Here is a 15,315-nt window from a genome sequence, read left to right as displayed (position 1 = left end):
CACAAGCTGACAGCGTCGCAGCGCTGGAGATCGAACCACACAACCCAACCCGTGCTGCGAATCACACCACGCCCTACCAGCTGGACCGGAGATGGACCAGCCGCACCTCGCAGCCACCCCACGGCCCCCGAGAAGAGAACCCCGCCACCGCGGGAGCGGGACCCACCCCGCCGGTGGCTGCGTCGTAGCTGCGGCATCCACACCCAGTCAGGCAGTCACCCACTCCCACTCCCCCCCGCTCGAAAACCCCCAATACCACCCGGAGAAACAGCAGGAAGGAGAGGAAGAGAGGTGGAGGTTGCCTTTGGCTGGCTGTGGAGAGGGTGAGACGGTGGGTGGGAAATTTCAAACTTGGCCGCCGGCGTGCTGTTCTTGGCTCCCCGGGGCGGCGCTGAGAGGGATGGGGGTGTCCGGGAAAGGCGGTTTCTTGGCGGTGGTGGCGGTGGTGGGGAGAGGCGCTGTCCTGCTCGCGGATGCGGCGAGGGTGGTGGATTTCGGCGAGGTGGGCTCGCCGCCTGCGCCGTCACCGGTGGCGGACGCGCCCTATCTCCCTGATGTGGCGTCTCCTCCTGCAGGTGAGCATACACTTCTCTTTTTTTCACTCGTTTCGAGATGAAAAATGCTTTGCCTTTGTGACCGTGCCGTGCGGCCCAAATGCGGGTTCTTTCTGCATATCCTTTCACGAATTTCCATGTAATTGCCTTCTCTTTTTTTTTTGAGCGACCATTCGATATGTGGAAGAACTGCTGGCTTTCCTTTTCTGTCGGCTTGGTGCTGATGTTTTCAACTAGTACTAATTTGGTTATTTGGTGTGGCATTTTGGAGTTCTGGATTGCAAGAAGCCCCTCCTTTCTCTTTGCTTTCTCTGTGAAGTTAACTTCTGACCTGTTCATCAATTGTGGCTCAATTTCCTTGGGTAGGACATGGATTAAGCTTCTCTGTGCGCACCATTGGAGTGTCCATCAGTTTGCATCCACGGCATTTGGGTGCAAATGAGAAGCTTGTCCTCTCCGTTTGATTTGTTTCATGCCGTGGCATAGCTCTGGCAGCTTGAAATGAGGAAACTTTAGCTGTTCTGCCATTTTTGTTCAGATTTTCTTAGCTTTTTCTCGCATTCTGTTGTGTTGTTTGGTCAACGTCCAGGTCTCCATTATTACGAAAACGGAATAGATCGTGAATCTTAGCTGCAGACGTGCCAATTCCATTTATGCCAGTGCCTTACACTTGTTTCTCGATCAACATTGAAGTTGTCCTTTATGAAAAATTTCTGTTGTGCATTTTGCAGTGCAAACTGAGGGTGGCAACCATTACCAAAAGGAGATCCTTGTTGCAGTCATCTTGGCACTTGCCGCAGTCATTGTAACGGTGGTATCAGCAATTTATGCATGGACCTTCTGGAAAAAAGCTCGTCAAGCTCTGGATTCCAAGGACAAGAAACTCTCAAGTGAGGTTTTCGAAGGCAGATTCCATAAATTATTGCTTAATTTACGTTGATATTGGTTTTAGTGGTGGTGTCCTGATTGGTGCTTTAAATGAAATTGCTGTAGGTACTACCAAGGGGCACATGCTGTTACCCATGTTTGGGAAACTGAATTCAATGAAAACGTCCAAGAAAGAAGTGGTTGCAATGATGGACTTCTCAGTCTTAGACTCTGCTACGGGCAAGTTCAGTGAGAATAACATATTGGGAAAAGGAGGTTTTGGTTGTGTATATAGAGCATGTCTTGATAGAGGGGTTGTTGCAGCTGTTAAGAAACTTAATTGTTGTAGACAAGAAGTAGAGAAAGAATTTGAGGTGACTGCAAAATACATAGCCATTTTGTTTTGTAAGGTTGACATTAATTGTGAATTGTCGGTTGATTGTGTCCACCTGTGGTTCATAGAATGAGCTGGAGTTTCTTGGAAAAATTCGGCATCCCAACGTGATCTCCGTGCTAGGATATTGCATTCATGAAGACACAAGGCTGCTTGTATATGAGCTGATGCAAAATGGTTCTCTAGAAACACAATTACATGGTATGAATTCTAGTTTATCTTTAATGATGAATTTACATTTGTAGTAAGGTTTATGGCATTGAAGAAAAATCTTTGTTTCTAACTTCTGTAGGACCTTCAAATGGATCAGCTTTAAGTTGGTACATTCGGTTGAAAATTGCTCTTGATGCAGCAAGGTTTGAATTTTACAACTCTTAATTTTCTGCATTAATCTGATTTACATATAGGATAAAAAGTACTACTAAATTACTAATCCAAGTCTTCTTGTGATTTTGCCATCACAGAGGATTGGAACACCTTCATGAGCACTGCAATCCATTGATTATTCACAGAGATATAAAGTCGTCCAATATACTTCTTGATTCAGACTTCAATGCAAAGGTTAAATCTCGATATGTCCTAACTTTTGATTTCATATATTAGTTTGATGTTGAGAGCTTCTAATATGACTTTTCATGTTACCACTGCCATTGCTCTATTTCTACAGATATCAGATTTTGGCCTTGCAATTTATGGTGGGAACCACAACAAAGCTGATTTAAAGCCTTCTGGAACTGTCGGTTATGTTGCACCAGAGTATCTTCTAGATGGTACATGCATTTGCTTTAGTATGTTAAGTTGCTAGTATGAAAGCTCTGAAGTCTGTTATTTTAATAGCGTTAATCATACAACTCTAGGTCAATTAACTGAGAAGAGTGATGTGTATGCTTTTGGGGTGGTTCTTCTCGAACTGTTACTTGGAAGGAAACCAGTAGAGAAGATTGGAGATTCTCACTGTCAATCCATTGTGTCATGGGTATGTTTTGCGATTTCCGTGCTTTGTGGTTTATGCATCTAATAGTTCTGAAAAATGTGTGATGCCTGAGTTTTTAGCAGACTGTTATTGTGTTTCCTTATAGCAATTGATAATTGAATATGTCTTTGGATGAACTAATTTCATGGATATATCGTTGATGCAGTGAAATCTTAATTAGTTGAGTGCATTGATGTGCCTCACACTTGAGATACTTTTTACATTTTCTTCACAAATATTCAGTATTTAAATTATTTTCTTGCAGCAAATGTGTTGATAAATAAAACCTGACGTAAGTATTATACTTCAAGCTTCACATTGCACTGAATTAAGAATATTTGCAGCTCCCCATAGAATGAGTTAATAATGCCCATGACAGTATGTCAATTTAGAGCTTTGATACATCTCCTTAGTATTCAGTTTGTACTAGCAAATTTGCACTCATCTATTTCTGCCCAATTGGCCGTTTACCCGTGGTAAAAATTCTATTAGGGCTGGGCATATTCCACACTTCTGGTTCATGGTTATGGTAACCAAAACTTGTCCCAGTAGGCAAACAGACGCTGACCTTGTCCGTTCACCCGTCTACACTACTGACACGCGGATATTCCAAAAGCCATTTACTGTACCTATAGCATGATGTATTGATGTTGCATTGGCTACCGAATTCTGACTTTTCAACCTTAAATTTAAACTACGCACAAAGACTTATTATCTATACACATCTTTAATGCTCTTTTTTTTGGTTACCTAAGTGTTTAAATTTCTACCTTTCCAGAACGACATAGTCCTCCATTTCATATATCTGGTTGATTATTATCTCTTTTACTTTAGTTCATAGTTGCATGACAAACTAATTCCATTAGCCTTTTCTCCGTTGTAAAGTGGAATAGTCAGTAAACCACAAAGTTATCTTCTGCAGGCCATACCTCAGATAAGTGATAGAACGAAGCTACCAAATATAATCGATCCGGTTATCAGAAACACCATGGATTTGAGGCATCTATATCAGGTAAGTTACATCATCAAAATTTGTTTCCCAATTTCACAATGGAATACTTCTCTGAATACTTTGTTGCATGTGTAGGTTGCTGCAGTAGCTGTCCTTTGTGTCCAGCCAGAGCCGAGCTATAGACCGCTAATCACAGATGTTCTACATTCTCTTGTTCCTCTTGTTCCTGTAGAGCTTGGGGGGACACTGAGGGTAGTAGAGCAACCCCGTCAAACGGGCTAACGAAATGGGCCCTTTTCTAAACAAGTATGATATATTCGATGGCCTGATGAAAATATTTCGCGCTACGCGTTTCCAAAGATTGTGGAAGTTTTCCCATCAAACAGGTTGGGTGCTTGAGTAGGATGACAACGATGGCTGAACTATCCTGGAGGGAAATTTTCATCTAATTGCCATTTTTGAAGACCAAAACGCTTGTCTATGAAGAGATGACAAGCTACTGCCGACATTTGTAGGGCATTCTTTAAGGGTACATCAATCTAACATTGATTTCAGAGGTAGTTTTGATTTGTTGGTGCTCTTTAACTCCTGTGTGACCATCCTGTTAGATTGTGGGGCCTAGTTCGGCGATTTCGTGTAAATTTCATCGCCGGTAGATTTGATGTAAATTCGAGTGGGTAGGCATTCATGATCATTTGTTACAGAAAACCACTTAATAGCCAAAATTTATTCAGAATATTGTAGTGTTGTTGCGAGCAGTTTAATGTTTGATCTGATGATTTATGAGACATCTTTTTTCAGCGATTTGGCAATCTTGAGTAAACAATGTGCTATATAGAAATGTCACTGGATTTGTCATTTTCTGGCAAAATTCAGTTGGTTGCTCTTCGGCATCAGGCGTGATTGAATATGCGACCCCATGGGCCATGGATGTTGTGAGTTGTGACTGTGCAAGGGTCACCCGACTTGGAAATATACGTGAACAAAATATTAGTAATGATATTTTTTCAATACGCTGAATTCGTAAAGACATGGATCAAATTAACCAAAAAAAAAAAAACTCACCAGCTTTCGTCCGCCAATGATCTAAAAGGAACACTACTAGCAGAATGAGTAAGTTACCCTAAATCACGCAATTGGTAATGCCAAAATCTTGACAAGTTTCAACCTGTCAATAATAATTTGGCAATGTATATGTGTAATCAGCAAGTTTTGATAGCAAACCAAATCTTGCCAACAATTTGGCAGAAAAAATCTGGCTTCAAATAAAAACAGCCCTATATATAGGTCTTGCCGGCGTGGTGTTAATTACAAATAAGTTATTCGGATGACCTCCAACGCCGTAGCGATCCGATAGAGTTGTACACAGATGGGAGTTGTAGGATTATCCGGGCTACATAATCCACAGAAGAGCAGAAAAAGAGAACTTTGGAGATACTCGGGCGAGACATGGCCAACATGCGAAAGATCAGGATGACAGGATCGATCTCGACATACGGACCTGTTTGGTACAGCTCCAACTCCTAAATTTAGCTCTATGAGTTAGGTCTGGAGTGGAGTTGTGGAGCTGTCTAAACCTAGCTCCACAACTCTAGTTCATTTTGTGAGAGAGCTCCACCCAACCCCACTCCTAGTTTTGATGGAGCTGAAACTGTTTGGCTGAGCTCCAGCTCTAGGAGGGGTGGAGCTGGAGCTGTGCCAAACAGGCCTGTAATGCAAGCGATCTAAATTCAGAAGATATCTGGATTGAAGTAAGTCTCTCCTTGTCAGGTCTGTTGCTTGCGTTCGTGTAGCATCTGATCCAACAGCTGCTAAATCATTATTTGGGCATGAATTTTCTTCTCATCTTTAATTGCCATTGTAAAAACTATTTCTCTTCTTTTCCTTTGTGAGGACAAAAAAAATTCTAGTATATGTGGGTGAGTTGTATGTCCCATATTGATTATTGTTTCATCACTAATAGGTTAAATTGTTCAACAGTGATCTGATTACTTATAGTTTTCTTGATAATCTGTGTACTTGTTAATAACAAATAACAAATTGTAGGAATCCATGTAAGGACTAACGGGCACAATTAGTACATTGGTCATGTTAATCTTGTACATTACAAAATCAATTGACACCCAAATTTTATATCTCACATAGCGTTAAGCAATGTTGCCTTAATGTGTCCTTCAAACTCTAAGGGTGTGTTTGAGAAGAAGGGGATTGAGGAGATTGAGAAGATACGCAAAACGAGGTGAGCCATTAGCTCATGATTAATTGAGTATTAATTATTTTAAATTTTAAAAATGGATTAATATGATTTTTTAAAGCAACTTTACTATAGAAAATTTTTATAAAAAACGCACCATTTAGTAGTTTAGGAAGCGTGCGTGCGGAAACGAGGTGCTTTCTCCCTCAATGTCCTCCAAACGAACGCTGCCAAGTAACATTGCAAACACACCAATTTCTTAGGTGAACAAATAGGTCTAACAAAAAGAGGACTCCAAGGTACCTATCTGTTGTTGTGTTAATTATTCATGTGTTCTTGCTATTCTATGAGTGGTCTCGTGTATATGATTGCAATATTGTTAATTGTTTCATTGGCAATTTAACAAACTAACTTGCCGCATCATCAGCCAATTAATCCCCTAACCATCCCCTTTTTCTCTTTTTTTGAATTTTTTTTTTGGGCTAGCTCGTTGATTGACACGTCTCCTGAGCATTTTCCAGGCTCCTCGCGCCCGCTTTTGTGACCGGCTTTAGCCGTTCTCCCGGTGAAATATACTGTTCGCTGCTTTTGTGTGCTCGTTTGTAGCTAGTTTGCTGTGTGTTCTTGCTTCCGGTTTATGGAGTTGGCATTTTTCAAAAAACTCCTCGTTTGCACGGAATATTATATACGTCCTCGGACTGCCTAACATCCCGTTGTATTTCTTACATACAACCCCTCGTCTTCCAGAAAAATACAATGCGAAGAAAAGAAAATTCCGCTTCTAGAGTAGCGCTGTAAACATGAAAAACATAGGGGATTTTCTGCAAAACGTCCTACACTAACCCCCCAATCCTGAAACCCTAACCCCATTCTCTCCCCCTCCTCTCCCAGCTCTCCTCTCTCGGTGCAGATTCCGGCCAAAGGGCGGTGGCGGCGCGAAGGGTGGAGCCAGCCCTCCTCCCAGATCTAGTGGAGGCGGAAGTGTAGGGCGGAGGCGGCGCGGAGGGTGGATGCAGCGGCGGCTCCGCCGGGAGTGGGGAGGGCGCTGGCAGCGGCGGCGACCCTCCCCTCTGGATCTGGCGCGGAGTCGGGTGGTGGCTGCGGCGGCTACCGGCGGCGGCTCCGCCGGGAGGGGGGAGGGCGGTGGTGGCGGTGGCCCTCCCCTCCCGATTTGGCGCGGCGTCGGGCTGCGGCGGTGGCGTCTACCGACGATGGCAGCGGTGACTTCAGGCAGTACGGTTGTTTTGCGGCGACGGCGATTGAGCTCAAGTTCGTGTTGAATTAGTGGGATGTGGTCCAATGCTGGTGAGTGCCCCGTGGTTCCCAACGTCGTCGGCTCGTTCTCCTCCACCTCACAAGCGGCAAGGCCGCTGGAAAGGGCCAGATCGGGCGAATGCCGACCGAGGTATCATTGGGTCAAAGAATCGGGGCAAGGGAAGCGCCGGGGTTTAGGAGGAGGGCACAGGGGCCGACGTGGCCCAAGAGATCAAAGGAGCAGATGGCTCGGTGGTGGTTGATCCCAAGGGAGGACGATGAAGTCGGAAGCGGCGGTGTTGACGGCCAGACGGTGGGCGAGCCCGCAGTGGCTACATCAGAGCCTATGAGGAAAAGGAGGCTGGAGCTCGGAGAGGAAGCCACCAAGGATGGATGGGTTGACTCATATCCAGGCAGGTTTCATGCTCCTCACTTTTCATACTCCTGCCTGATTTGCCTGATTTGTGGATGATGATGGAGAAGAAGCGGCTACTCTTGTTTTCTGCCTCGCTACCGTAGCATGTGTTGGCAGGAAGAGGGTAAGGAGGAAGTGGCGGCGAGCCGGGGTCGGGTGCGAAAATCAGAGTGATGGCAAGGCCGCGTCGCCTCATGCAGCCTTAGATGCCTGGCCACACGGGCCCGTCAGCAATCCCCAACCCGCCGCTCCATGTTCCACACCAAGTGTCACACCTCTCGGTGTGCCACCGATGGTGACTGAAGAAGCGAAGGATACAGGGGAGGTAGGTTCTCAATAGACGCTTTCCATGGGAGACTACGTATTTATGTAATGACTGTGTTGTCCAGTGTCTGGCTTGTAGACCTGGAGGATGGGTGCGTGGGGTTTAAATTATACTGTACTGGTACTATCGTCTCTTGTCGAATAAGAAAGAAAAGAAAGAACTCTCCCCAAATTACACTCGTGTTCACACTTGTCCGGCGGCTCATGGCGAGAAATCCTCGTCGCCGGTGAGCGGGGCATTACATATGGTATCAGAGCTCGGCGATCCGTGTGTGCGCTTCCTCGTACTCTCTCGATCCGGCGGTAATATCCCATAGTTCAGTTGGTGATACCCGAAAGGATTCGTCGCTGTAAATCTGTCCGAGGGTTCGTTGGATTTGGAGGAGGAACACCACAGCACCCGCTAAGTAAGGAGTACAAGTGAGGCAAGTGGTGGCGGCGATGGGTGAGATGGAAGAGAGGTTGTTGGCTGCGGTGGAAAAACTGGCGGAGAAGGTGGAGGTGGAGCTGATTCAAGAGAAGCTGGAGGCGATGGACATGAAGTTGGAGAAGCAAGGAGAGAGACTTGATCAAGTGCAGGCCAAGGTAGACCTGTCGGTAGAATCACTGGGGCAAGTTCATTAAGAACAGATCCATGTTACGCAAGCTGTGAGGCGAACCGCGCCAACAACGCTGGTGATTCCAACCAGGACAATGGAGGCAACCTCTTCTGTGACAAGAGAACAACCTCAGGTAACCTTTCCAACATCTACACCCACACCACCACCTAGGGTTGAGACGGGAGAAGCACATGCGTCTCACTTGGGAGAGGGAAATAGGGGAGTAGCTCATGAGAACCATTTCAGAAGAAATATGCCAAAGATGGATTTCCTGAAGTTTGATGGGACAGATGCTAGTGTGTGGGTGGACAACTGTGAAACGTATTTTGCTATGTTTAGTTCACGCCAAAATTGGAAGTTTGATTGAAATTGGAACGATGTGACGGAAAAGTTAGAAGTTTGTGTGTAGGAAAGTTTTGATGTGATGGAAAAGTTGAAAGTTTGAAGAAAAAATTGGGAACTAAACTAGGCCTATGTACCAGATTCCAGCAGGTTTTAAGGTGTCAGTTGCATCACTGAACATGTTGGGGAAGGCATCATGTTTGGGACGAATTCACAGATGCTGTTGTGAATGAGTTTGACAGTGGAACCCATCACATTAGAGCTAATGCAATGTTTGAATTGAACAAACGGGTTCTGTGGATGAGTATAAGAGTCAATTTGATGATTTAATGTACAACATCAAACTGTATGATAATACTGAACTTGGAACTGTGTGGGAAGTGGGGCACTTTGTAGCTGGACTGAAGGATGCTCTAAAGACTCATGTCCTGTCTAAATTGCCCGAAACTATCAGTCAAGCTTACCATCTTGCCAAGGCAAAAGAAAGGGTGATGGGAGAAGTAATGCAGGGAAAGAAGAAATGGGGCATGAAAATTGGAAGGAGTAAAGGGGGAGATAAGTCAAAAATTTCTACTGGAGACTTGTGGAAGGCACAACAGTTAAAGGAATATCGCAGGATTCATGGGCTCTGTTTTAAGTGTGGTGAAAAGTACAGTCCAAATCACCAGTGTGCTCAAATTCCTGCTGCTCAAGTGAATGTGGTAGAAACTATTGATCATACAGATGTATTGTCTGATGATATACTTGAAGCTGTTATGGAAGTGGAAGATTTAGGGCAGAATCCAGATATGTTTTTGTCCCTAAATGCAGTAGCAGGATGGGGAAATACAGGTACTATTCACTTAAGAGCTATGGTACACAACCAGGTGTTACTGATACCTGTATAAGGGGCATCAAATTCAGTTACATGGAGTTAAACCTGCCACTGCTCCAACACTACCTCTACAGGCTATCTCTGGGGACCAATTACTTAAATGGCATTCTGGCAATGAAATCTGGGCAGTAGCTGTGGTACAACCTGAGGATAAAAAGCCTAGTCACTCTGAGAGAAGTGGAAATTGTCCGACAAATTGAATGTTTAACAAACGTGAGACACCGGGAAAGAGTTTCAGCATCAGGTTCTCTGTTGACTAGCTTGTCAAAAAAAAGAAAAAAGAAAGAAACTTCACATTATTTTCCGGATGGTCAGACGTTCCAGAATGGGAATAATAATGTTGGCTAAGTTTATTGAGTAAAAAAAAGGTTAAAGACATGTTAGTCAAATATCTTATCTTGAATGTTCACCCAACGTACACATGTTTGAACAAATATACAGTTTGGACCAACTAAAGGCCTATACATATTTATTATAAACCTTCAAAGCAACAAAAAAATCTTTGTAAAAACCTGTGTCAGGCGTGCATACTAAATTTCTCAGTAATCTTAAGTAGAAAAGAAAATTTAATCTCCATAAAAACTCATGCATGGTGTAGTGTATGTATTTGCAGAGAAAACAAAATCAATGTTGTTGATTCCTTCGTACAGTCCAAGAACAACCATTGTGAAAAATAGCTTACGGAATATTGGGTTACGCCCCCTCGCGTGGCGGCTCGGGGGCAAAACCCTAGCCGCCACCGCCCCTCCTCTTCCCTCCCCCGTGCTTCGCCGCCGCTGGAACTCGTCGCCGGCAAAGCCGGGCGACGCGCTGGGATGGCGGCGGCAGGGCCATCCTCATCGGCTCCATCTCGCCCCGGCGCGGGCGTGGTGACGATGGCGGCGGGACGGCGAGGTCGTGGCGACGGGGACGGCACGGCCATAGTGCGGCGGTGGGGCTCTCCACGGCGACGACGGCGCCGCGGTGGGGCTCTCCGCGGCTCCGGCGATGGGCGACGGCGTCGCCAGATCCTGTTGCCCCGCTTCCTAATCTGGCCAAGGTGTCCGGCGCCGCTCAGGCGTAGGCGGGTGGCCGGTGACGGGCTTCTCCAGCACGGGCTCGTCGGCGACGACGGCATCGGGTCGGCGGCGGCTCGCGTCCGGTCGGCGGCGGCTCCAGTCCGGCTCTCCGGCGCCGGCTGCCGCGGACCTGGCCGAGGGCAGCCGACCTGCTGCGGTTTTGTCGGCGTCGGGGATGACGCCTCCATCTCCCTCCCTCCTGTTCCTCCAGATCCGATTCTCCTCTTCTTCATTTGTTCTTCTTCCGGGGATGACTGCCGATGATCATGAGTGAGGGGTTTATAGCTGTGCACAAATTGAAAGCATTCCTACCAGTTAAGAAATGACCGATAGATAGGGAAAAAAATACAGAACGGATAAATAGACAGCCCAAATCATTGACAGTGCAAATATATTGCAATAACTAGAGATATAACCCATTATACGAGTTGTATGTACACCATCTAAATGGATCCGGTTCCTCTGATGTTGTGAAGTAACTGTCAGAGGAGCATGGTAGCGCACAGTGTTGGGTTCTATGCCGACTCACTGTAGCACACAAAAGTTAGTGTTTTCACTGTAGCATAGCACTGTAAGGAGAATCTAGAACCATCCATCTCATATCAGATGAGATGACTGATATGTGCCCAAAAATCACAGCACTATGCTTCTCTAACTTAGCTTTACCATGGGAAGTTTAGAGGATCCTCTTCCATCTAAATATATCGGTCATCTGTTCATGCCTTGGGGAGTATGAAACAAGACTTAGGTGTTGCAACCATCAAAATTAACACCTTACCAAAAGCTGAGTCAAAAGAATCAGTCATTTGAAGCCTTATTGGTTCATGCTCTGGTCCAAAGAAACACCTTGCCGCTGGAGCTTGAACAAGCAAGGTGACCAACTTTACATGGGTGCGCAGAAAATCGGTATGGGATGGAAACCATGTGTTCGCTCTTGAGACATGCGTTGTTCGTAGTTGAGATGCTACTGTCATTCAGGTCAACTGAGATAACATCTATTGCACGTGTCGCATTTCCAATAAACAAGTCCATGTCATTCCAGCCCCAGATTGCCCTGCAACATTTAGTTTAATGCGTGAAGTCAGAAAGATTAATTAGATATGGATTAAGGATAACAATGAGGAAAGAGCCATTATTATACTTGAATGTAGAAAGATGTGTGCCGATATTGTTATTTCGCTCCACTGTATGAAAGTTATCCACACTAAAAACTCGGACAATACCATCTAAGCTGCATACAATAAGAATAAGGTCAGTCCTGGGCACATATAATCTCAGTCAAAGCCTCATCCATCTCATCCTAAAAAAATTGTCATCCATTTGCCATTCTTGCACCATTTTGATTCCTTACCCAACTTCAAGGACTTGGTATATAATATATATGCACTGATGAGGTAATAATGCTGCTACTAATTCTAATTGAATAAATTTGTTTCACTTAACAATTGAGTTTATCTATATTATTTGTAAATATAAATAGATAACAGGTGGCATTCACAATAATACCGTAACCCACTCTCTACACACAGCTCCTTGTATATTTACAAAGCAGAACTACAACTGATACAAACTATGAAAGCAATATATAGCATTGCAAGATTACGTCACATGATAGTAATCTAATATTGGATCTGGCTGTGATATAATGATATTAGAGACATGTCTCATTATTCAAAATGTCAAGAGAGATCCGTTCTATCAAAAACAGAGAAGATGTAAATTACAGGGAGCTGCTGAAGAAGTGTAGGAATAGCCTAGGTAAATGATCACCTTGTAGTTGCAACCATATGTCCGCTTGGTGAAAAATAAGCTGACTGAAGACCTCTGTCATGTTCAAGAACCACCAAGCTCTCCGCTCCCTTCTTTTTCATGGTTCTCAAATCCCACATACAAGCAGTTCCATCTCTTGAACTTGTGGCCAACATATATGTGTTCTCTGGATGAAAATCTATTGAGTTGATTCTGCTAGCATGTGCATTCCATGAGGTTGACACCTTACCAATCCTATCATCAAAAAGTTTCACATCTGTTTCTTCACTAAAATATAGACAGCTGGGGCTATTTGGCGCTTGACAAAGTGACAAAATAGGAAATTCGGACAGCCGGGTAATATTAAAGTTCTCTCTCTCAAGGTCCATAAGACATATTTCACCTCCGTGACTACAGCTGTAAATCTGCAAAATATATCATGGAAATCAATTTAAATAACAGTCGAGATTTGAAAGTGGATATATTCAACAAGATAAAATTTACCACAAAGAAAACTATTTTGTGCTGCAAAGCCTCCAAGCACAGAGCTATCTAAAGATATTTTGACCATAAAGACAAGGTTGTCAACATTACAAAGACCACAGCGGTGGGATGACTCCCAACAGTGTTGCTCTCTTGGCAAATGATTAGTTAGCTAGGTACGACCAAGATATGAAGAAGAAGACTCGCTGTTTAGTTCAATCGTAAGGGCCCATGATTGGAAGCCCAGTATTTGGCCCAACAACTGGTGGAAATTGAGGGCCCATGAGATATTTCCAATTTGGGCAAAGGCCATGGCCCATCTCACCAGACCCTAAATCCCAACATCTAATTCAGCCAACCAAACTACCGAAGGGAATCCAAGTTAATTTAATGTGTGATCATCAGGACTAGAAATTTTGATAATTTCCATTGATCAATTGATCTTTGTTTCTACAAATACCATCAAGTAAAACTAAAATTCTACTCGCTCCGTCTCATAATATAAGGGATTTTAACTTTTTGCTTGTATTGTTTGACCACTCGTCTTATTTAAAAAATTTGTGCAATTATAAAAAACAAAAAGTTATGCTTAAAGTACTTTGGATAACAAAGTAAGTCACAAATAAAATAAATAATAATTCCAAAATTTTTTGAATAAGACAAATGGTCAAACAGTGCAAACAAAAAGTCAAAATACTTTGTATTATAGGACGGAGGGAGTAGTAATGAGAAAAGGGTGCCAAATTTAACTTTTTTTTGAAGCGGCAAACATCAACTATCCCCATAAATAATAACTAAGTATTTGCAGGTTGTATATGAAGCATCGGCACAGTTTACTCTCTAGCAAATACTTATTCGTTCAGTCACCCAATCGAATACTATTTCAGCTACACCAAATTATATATGAAATGTTCAATTACTCTGAGAACATAGGCAGTGCACGAGCAGAGGAACAGGAAAAACATCACCTTGTGCGGCTTGGCTGCGTGTGCAACGATTGCTCCCACAGAGCTCAGGTGAGGCATATACTCGAACACCCTGTGTGCGTCGTCACCATCTTCATCGACGACCCAGAACCCAACATGCCCGACAGTGCTCCCCGCCGCCACCACGGTCCGGTCCACCAGCGGCAGGATCCGCAACGACGGTATCCTGTCCGCCGACACGAGCCTCCTCACGTTGGAGGGCCTCAGCACCAGCTCCGTCCTGGCGTCGAAGCCGTCGTCGCGGACCTTGGCCTCGGACGCGGGGGGAGAGGTGGCGTCGAGGATGGCGGAGGCGAGGGACGGGGTGATCCGGGTGCTGCGGCGAGGTGGCGCTGGCGCTGGCCCGGAGGCGGGAGGTGGAGGAAGGCCCTGCGTGCGGAGGGAGCGGCGCACGACGGCGGGCGCGGCGCGGGGGCGCGCGCGGGGCTGCTGCTTCTTGGTGGGGGGGCGCGAGAGCTGGATGATGGCGGAGAGCTCGGCGGCCTTGCGGCGGAGGGAGTCGAGGATGACGCCGTTGCGCCGGCTGTTCTCCGCACGGCGGCGCTCGTAGTCGGTGAGGCCGCCGGCGTCCGGCTCCGGCTCCGGCGGCGACGCCATTGTCGCGGCGGCAATGGGCGGTGGTGGGCCCGGCTGTTGCAGGCAACTTCTGCTGCTACTGGAGCTCCTGGAGCGGAAGCATTGAAGAAGGCACACGACGAGTAGTTGGGGGCTATGGAGGCACGAGGACCAAAGCGCGCCAGAAGATTAAAACGCGCCCCTTTGAAATGAGGGGAATTTAAGGTCATTCACAATGCGGTTCGCTGGCATTCAGCCCGAGCAGTCTACGTAGGTGAGCAGCCCAAATTCGCTGCCACGTTACACAACGGGCCCACAAAAATCAGGCGCGCGTGACCCAAGTTGGGCACCCGTTCTTCGGCCGAATCGAGACGGGTTGGCGTGGGGATATGCCGCGCGGGCGCATTGTGGAGCTGTGGCTTCGCCGCGCCGTTCTTCCCGCAGCGATTTCTCTCCCTCTATCCCCAAATCGCCCTCGCGCGCGCGTGATTCTCCTCTTCCCGCGCTTTGCCTCTTCTCGCCTGCGGTGGCACCGGGCCACCGGGGGAACGACGCTGGAAACAGCAGCAGGCACAGCCGCGGCCGCGCCGTCGCCCGTGGACCGACGCCGGGAGCAGGAGCAGGCACAGCCGCGGCCGTCGCCGTCGCTGTGGACCGAGGTAGGTTGATGTCAAATCCTAAACCCAGAAATCATGTGTCCAAGAATGAGGGATATATACCATGTTCTCACACTGAGCTGAAA

The 15,315-nt window shown here is 45.9% G+C and overlaps 2 protein-coding genes across 3 annotated transcripts; one reads left to right on the top strand and one right to left on the bottom strand.

Annotated features, from left to right (window-relative positions):
* On the top strand, positions 1-4,691 carry LOC127781072 (probable receptor-like protein kinase At1g80640). Its single transcript, XM_052307978.1, has 10 exons — positions 1-575; positions 1,286-1,444; positions 1,548-1,795; positions 1,884-2,016; positions 2,108-2,171; positions 2,280-2,376; positions 2,483-2,585; positions 2,673-2,791; positions 3,711-3,800; positions 3,876-4,691. The coding sequence occupies exons 1-10, from the start codon at positions 92-94 to the stop codon at positions 4,020-4,022; spliced, it is 1,644 nt and encodes a 547-aa protein (XP_052163938.1). The 5' UTR covers positions 1-91; the 3' UTR covers positions 4,023-4,691.
* Positions 4,692-10,134: 5,443 nt separating this feature from the next.
* LOC127781597 (uncharacterized) lies at positions 10,135-14,739 on the bottom strand. 2 transcript variants are annotated; one of them, XM_052308580.1, is made up of 5 exons: positions 14,001-14,739; positions 12,571-12,974; positions 11,942-12,031; positions 11,579-11,854; positions 10,135-11,085 (listed from the first exon to the last, which is right to left on the bottom strand). In XM_052308580.1, the coding sequence occupies exons 1-4, from the start codon at positions 14,613-14,615 to the stop codon at positions 11,623-11,625; spliced, it is 1,341 nt and encodes a 446-aa protein (XP_052164540.1). In that variant the 5' UTR covers positions 14,616-14,739; the 3' UTR covers positions 10,135-11,085; positions 11,579-11,622. The 2 variants fall into 2 exon arrangements, with proteins under 2 accessions (XP_052164540.1, XP_052164539.1); XM_052308579.1 differs by having other exon boundaries at positions 10,135-11,854.
* Between the last annotated feature and the right edge of the window lie 576 nt (positions 14,740-15,315).

This window comes from Oryza glaberrima, chromosome 8, assembly GCF_000147395.1.
Source record: "Oryza glaberrima chromosome 8, OglaRS2, whole genome shotgun sequence".
Classification (NCBI taxonomy): Eukaryota; Viridiplantae; Streptophyta; class Magnoliopsida; order Poales; family Poaceae; genus Oryza; species Oryza glaberrima.
Note: the sequence above shows the minus strand (reverse complement) of the source record. Positions and strands in the feature narration are given on the sequence as shown.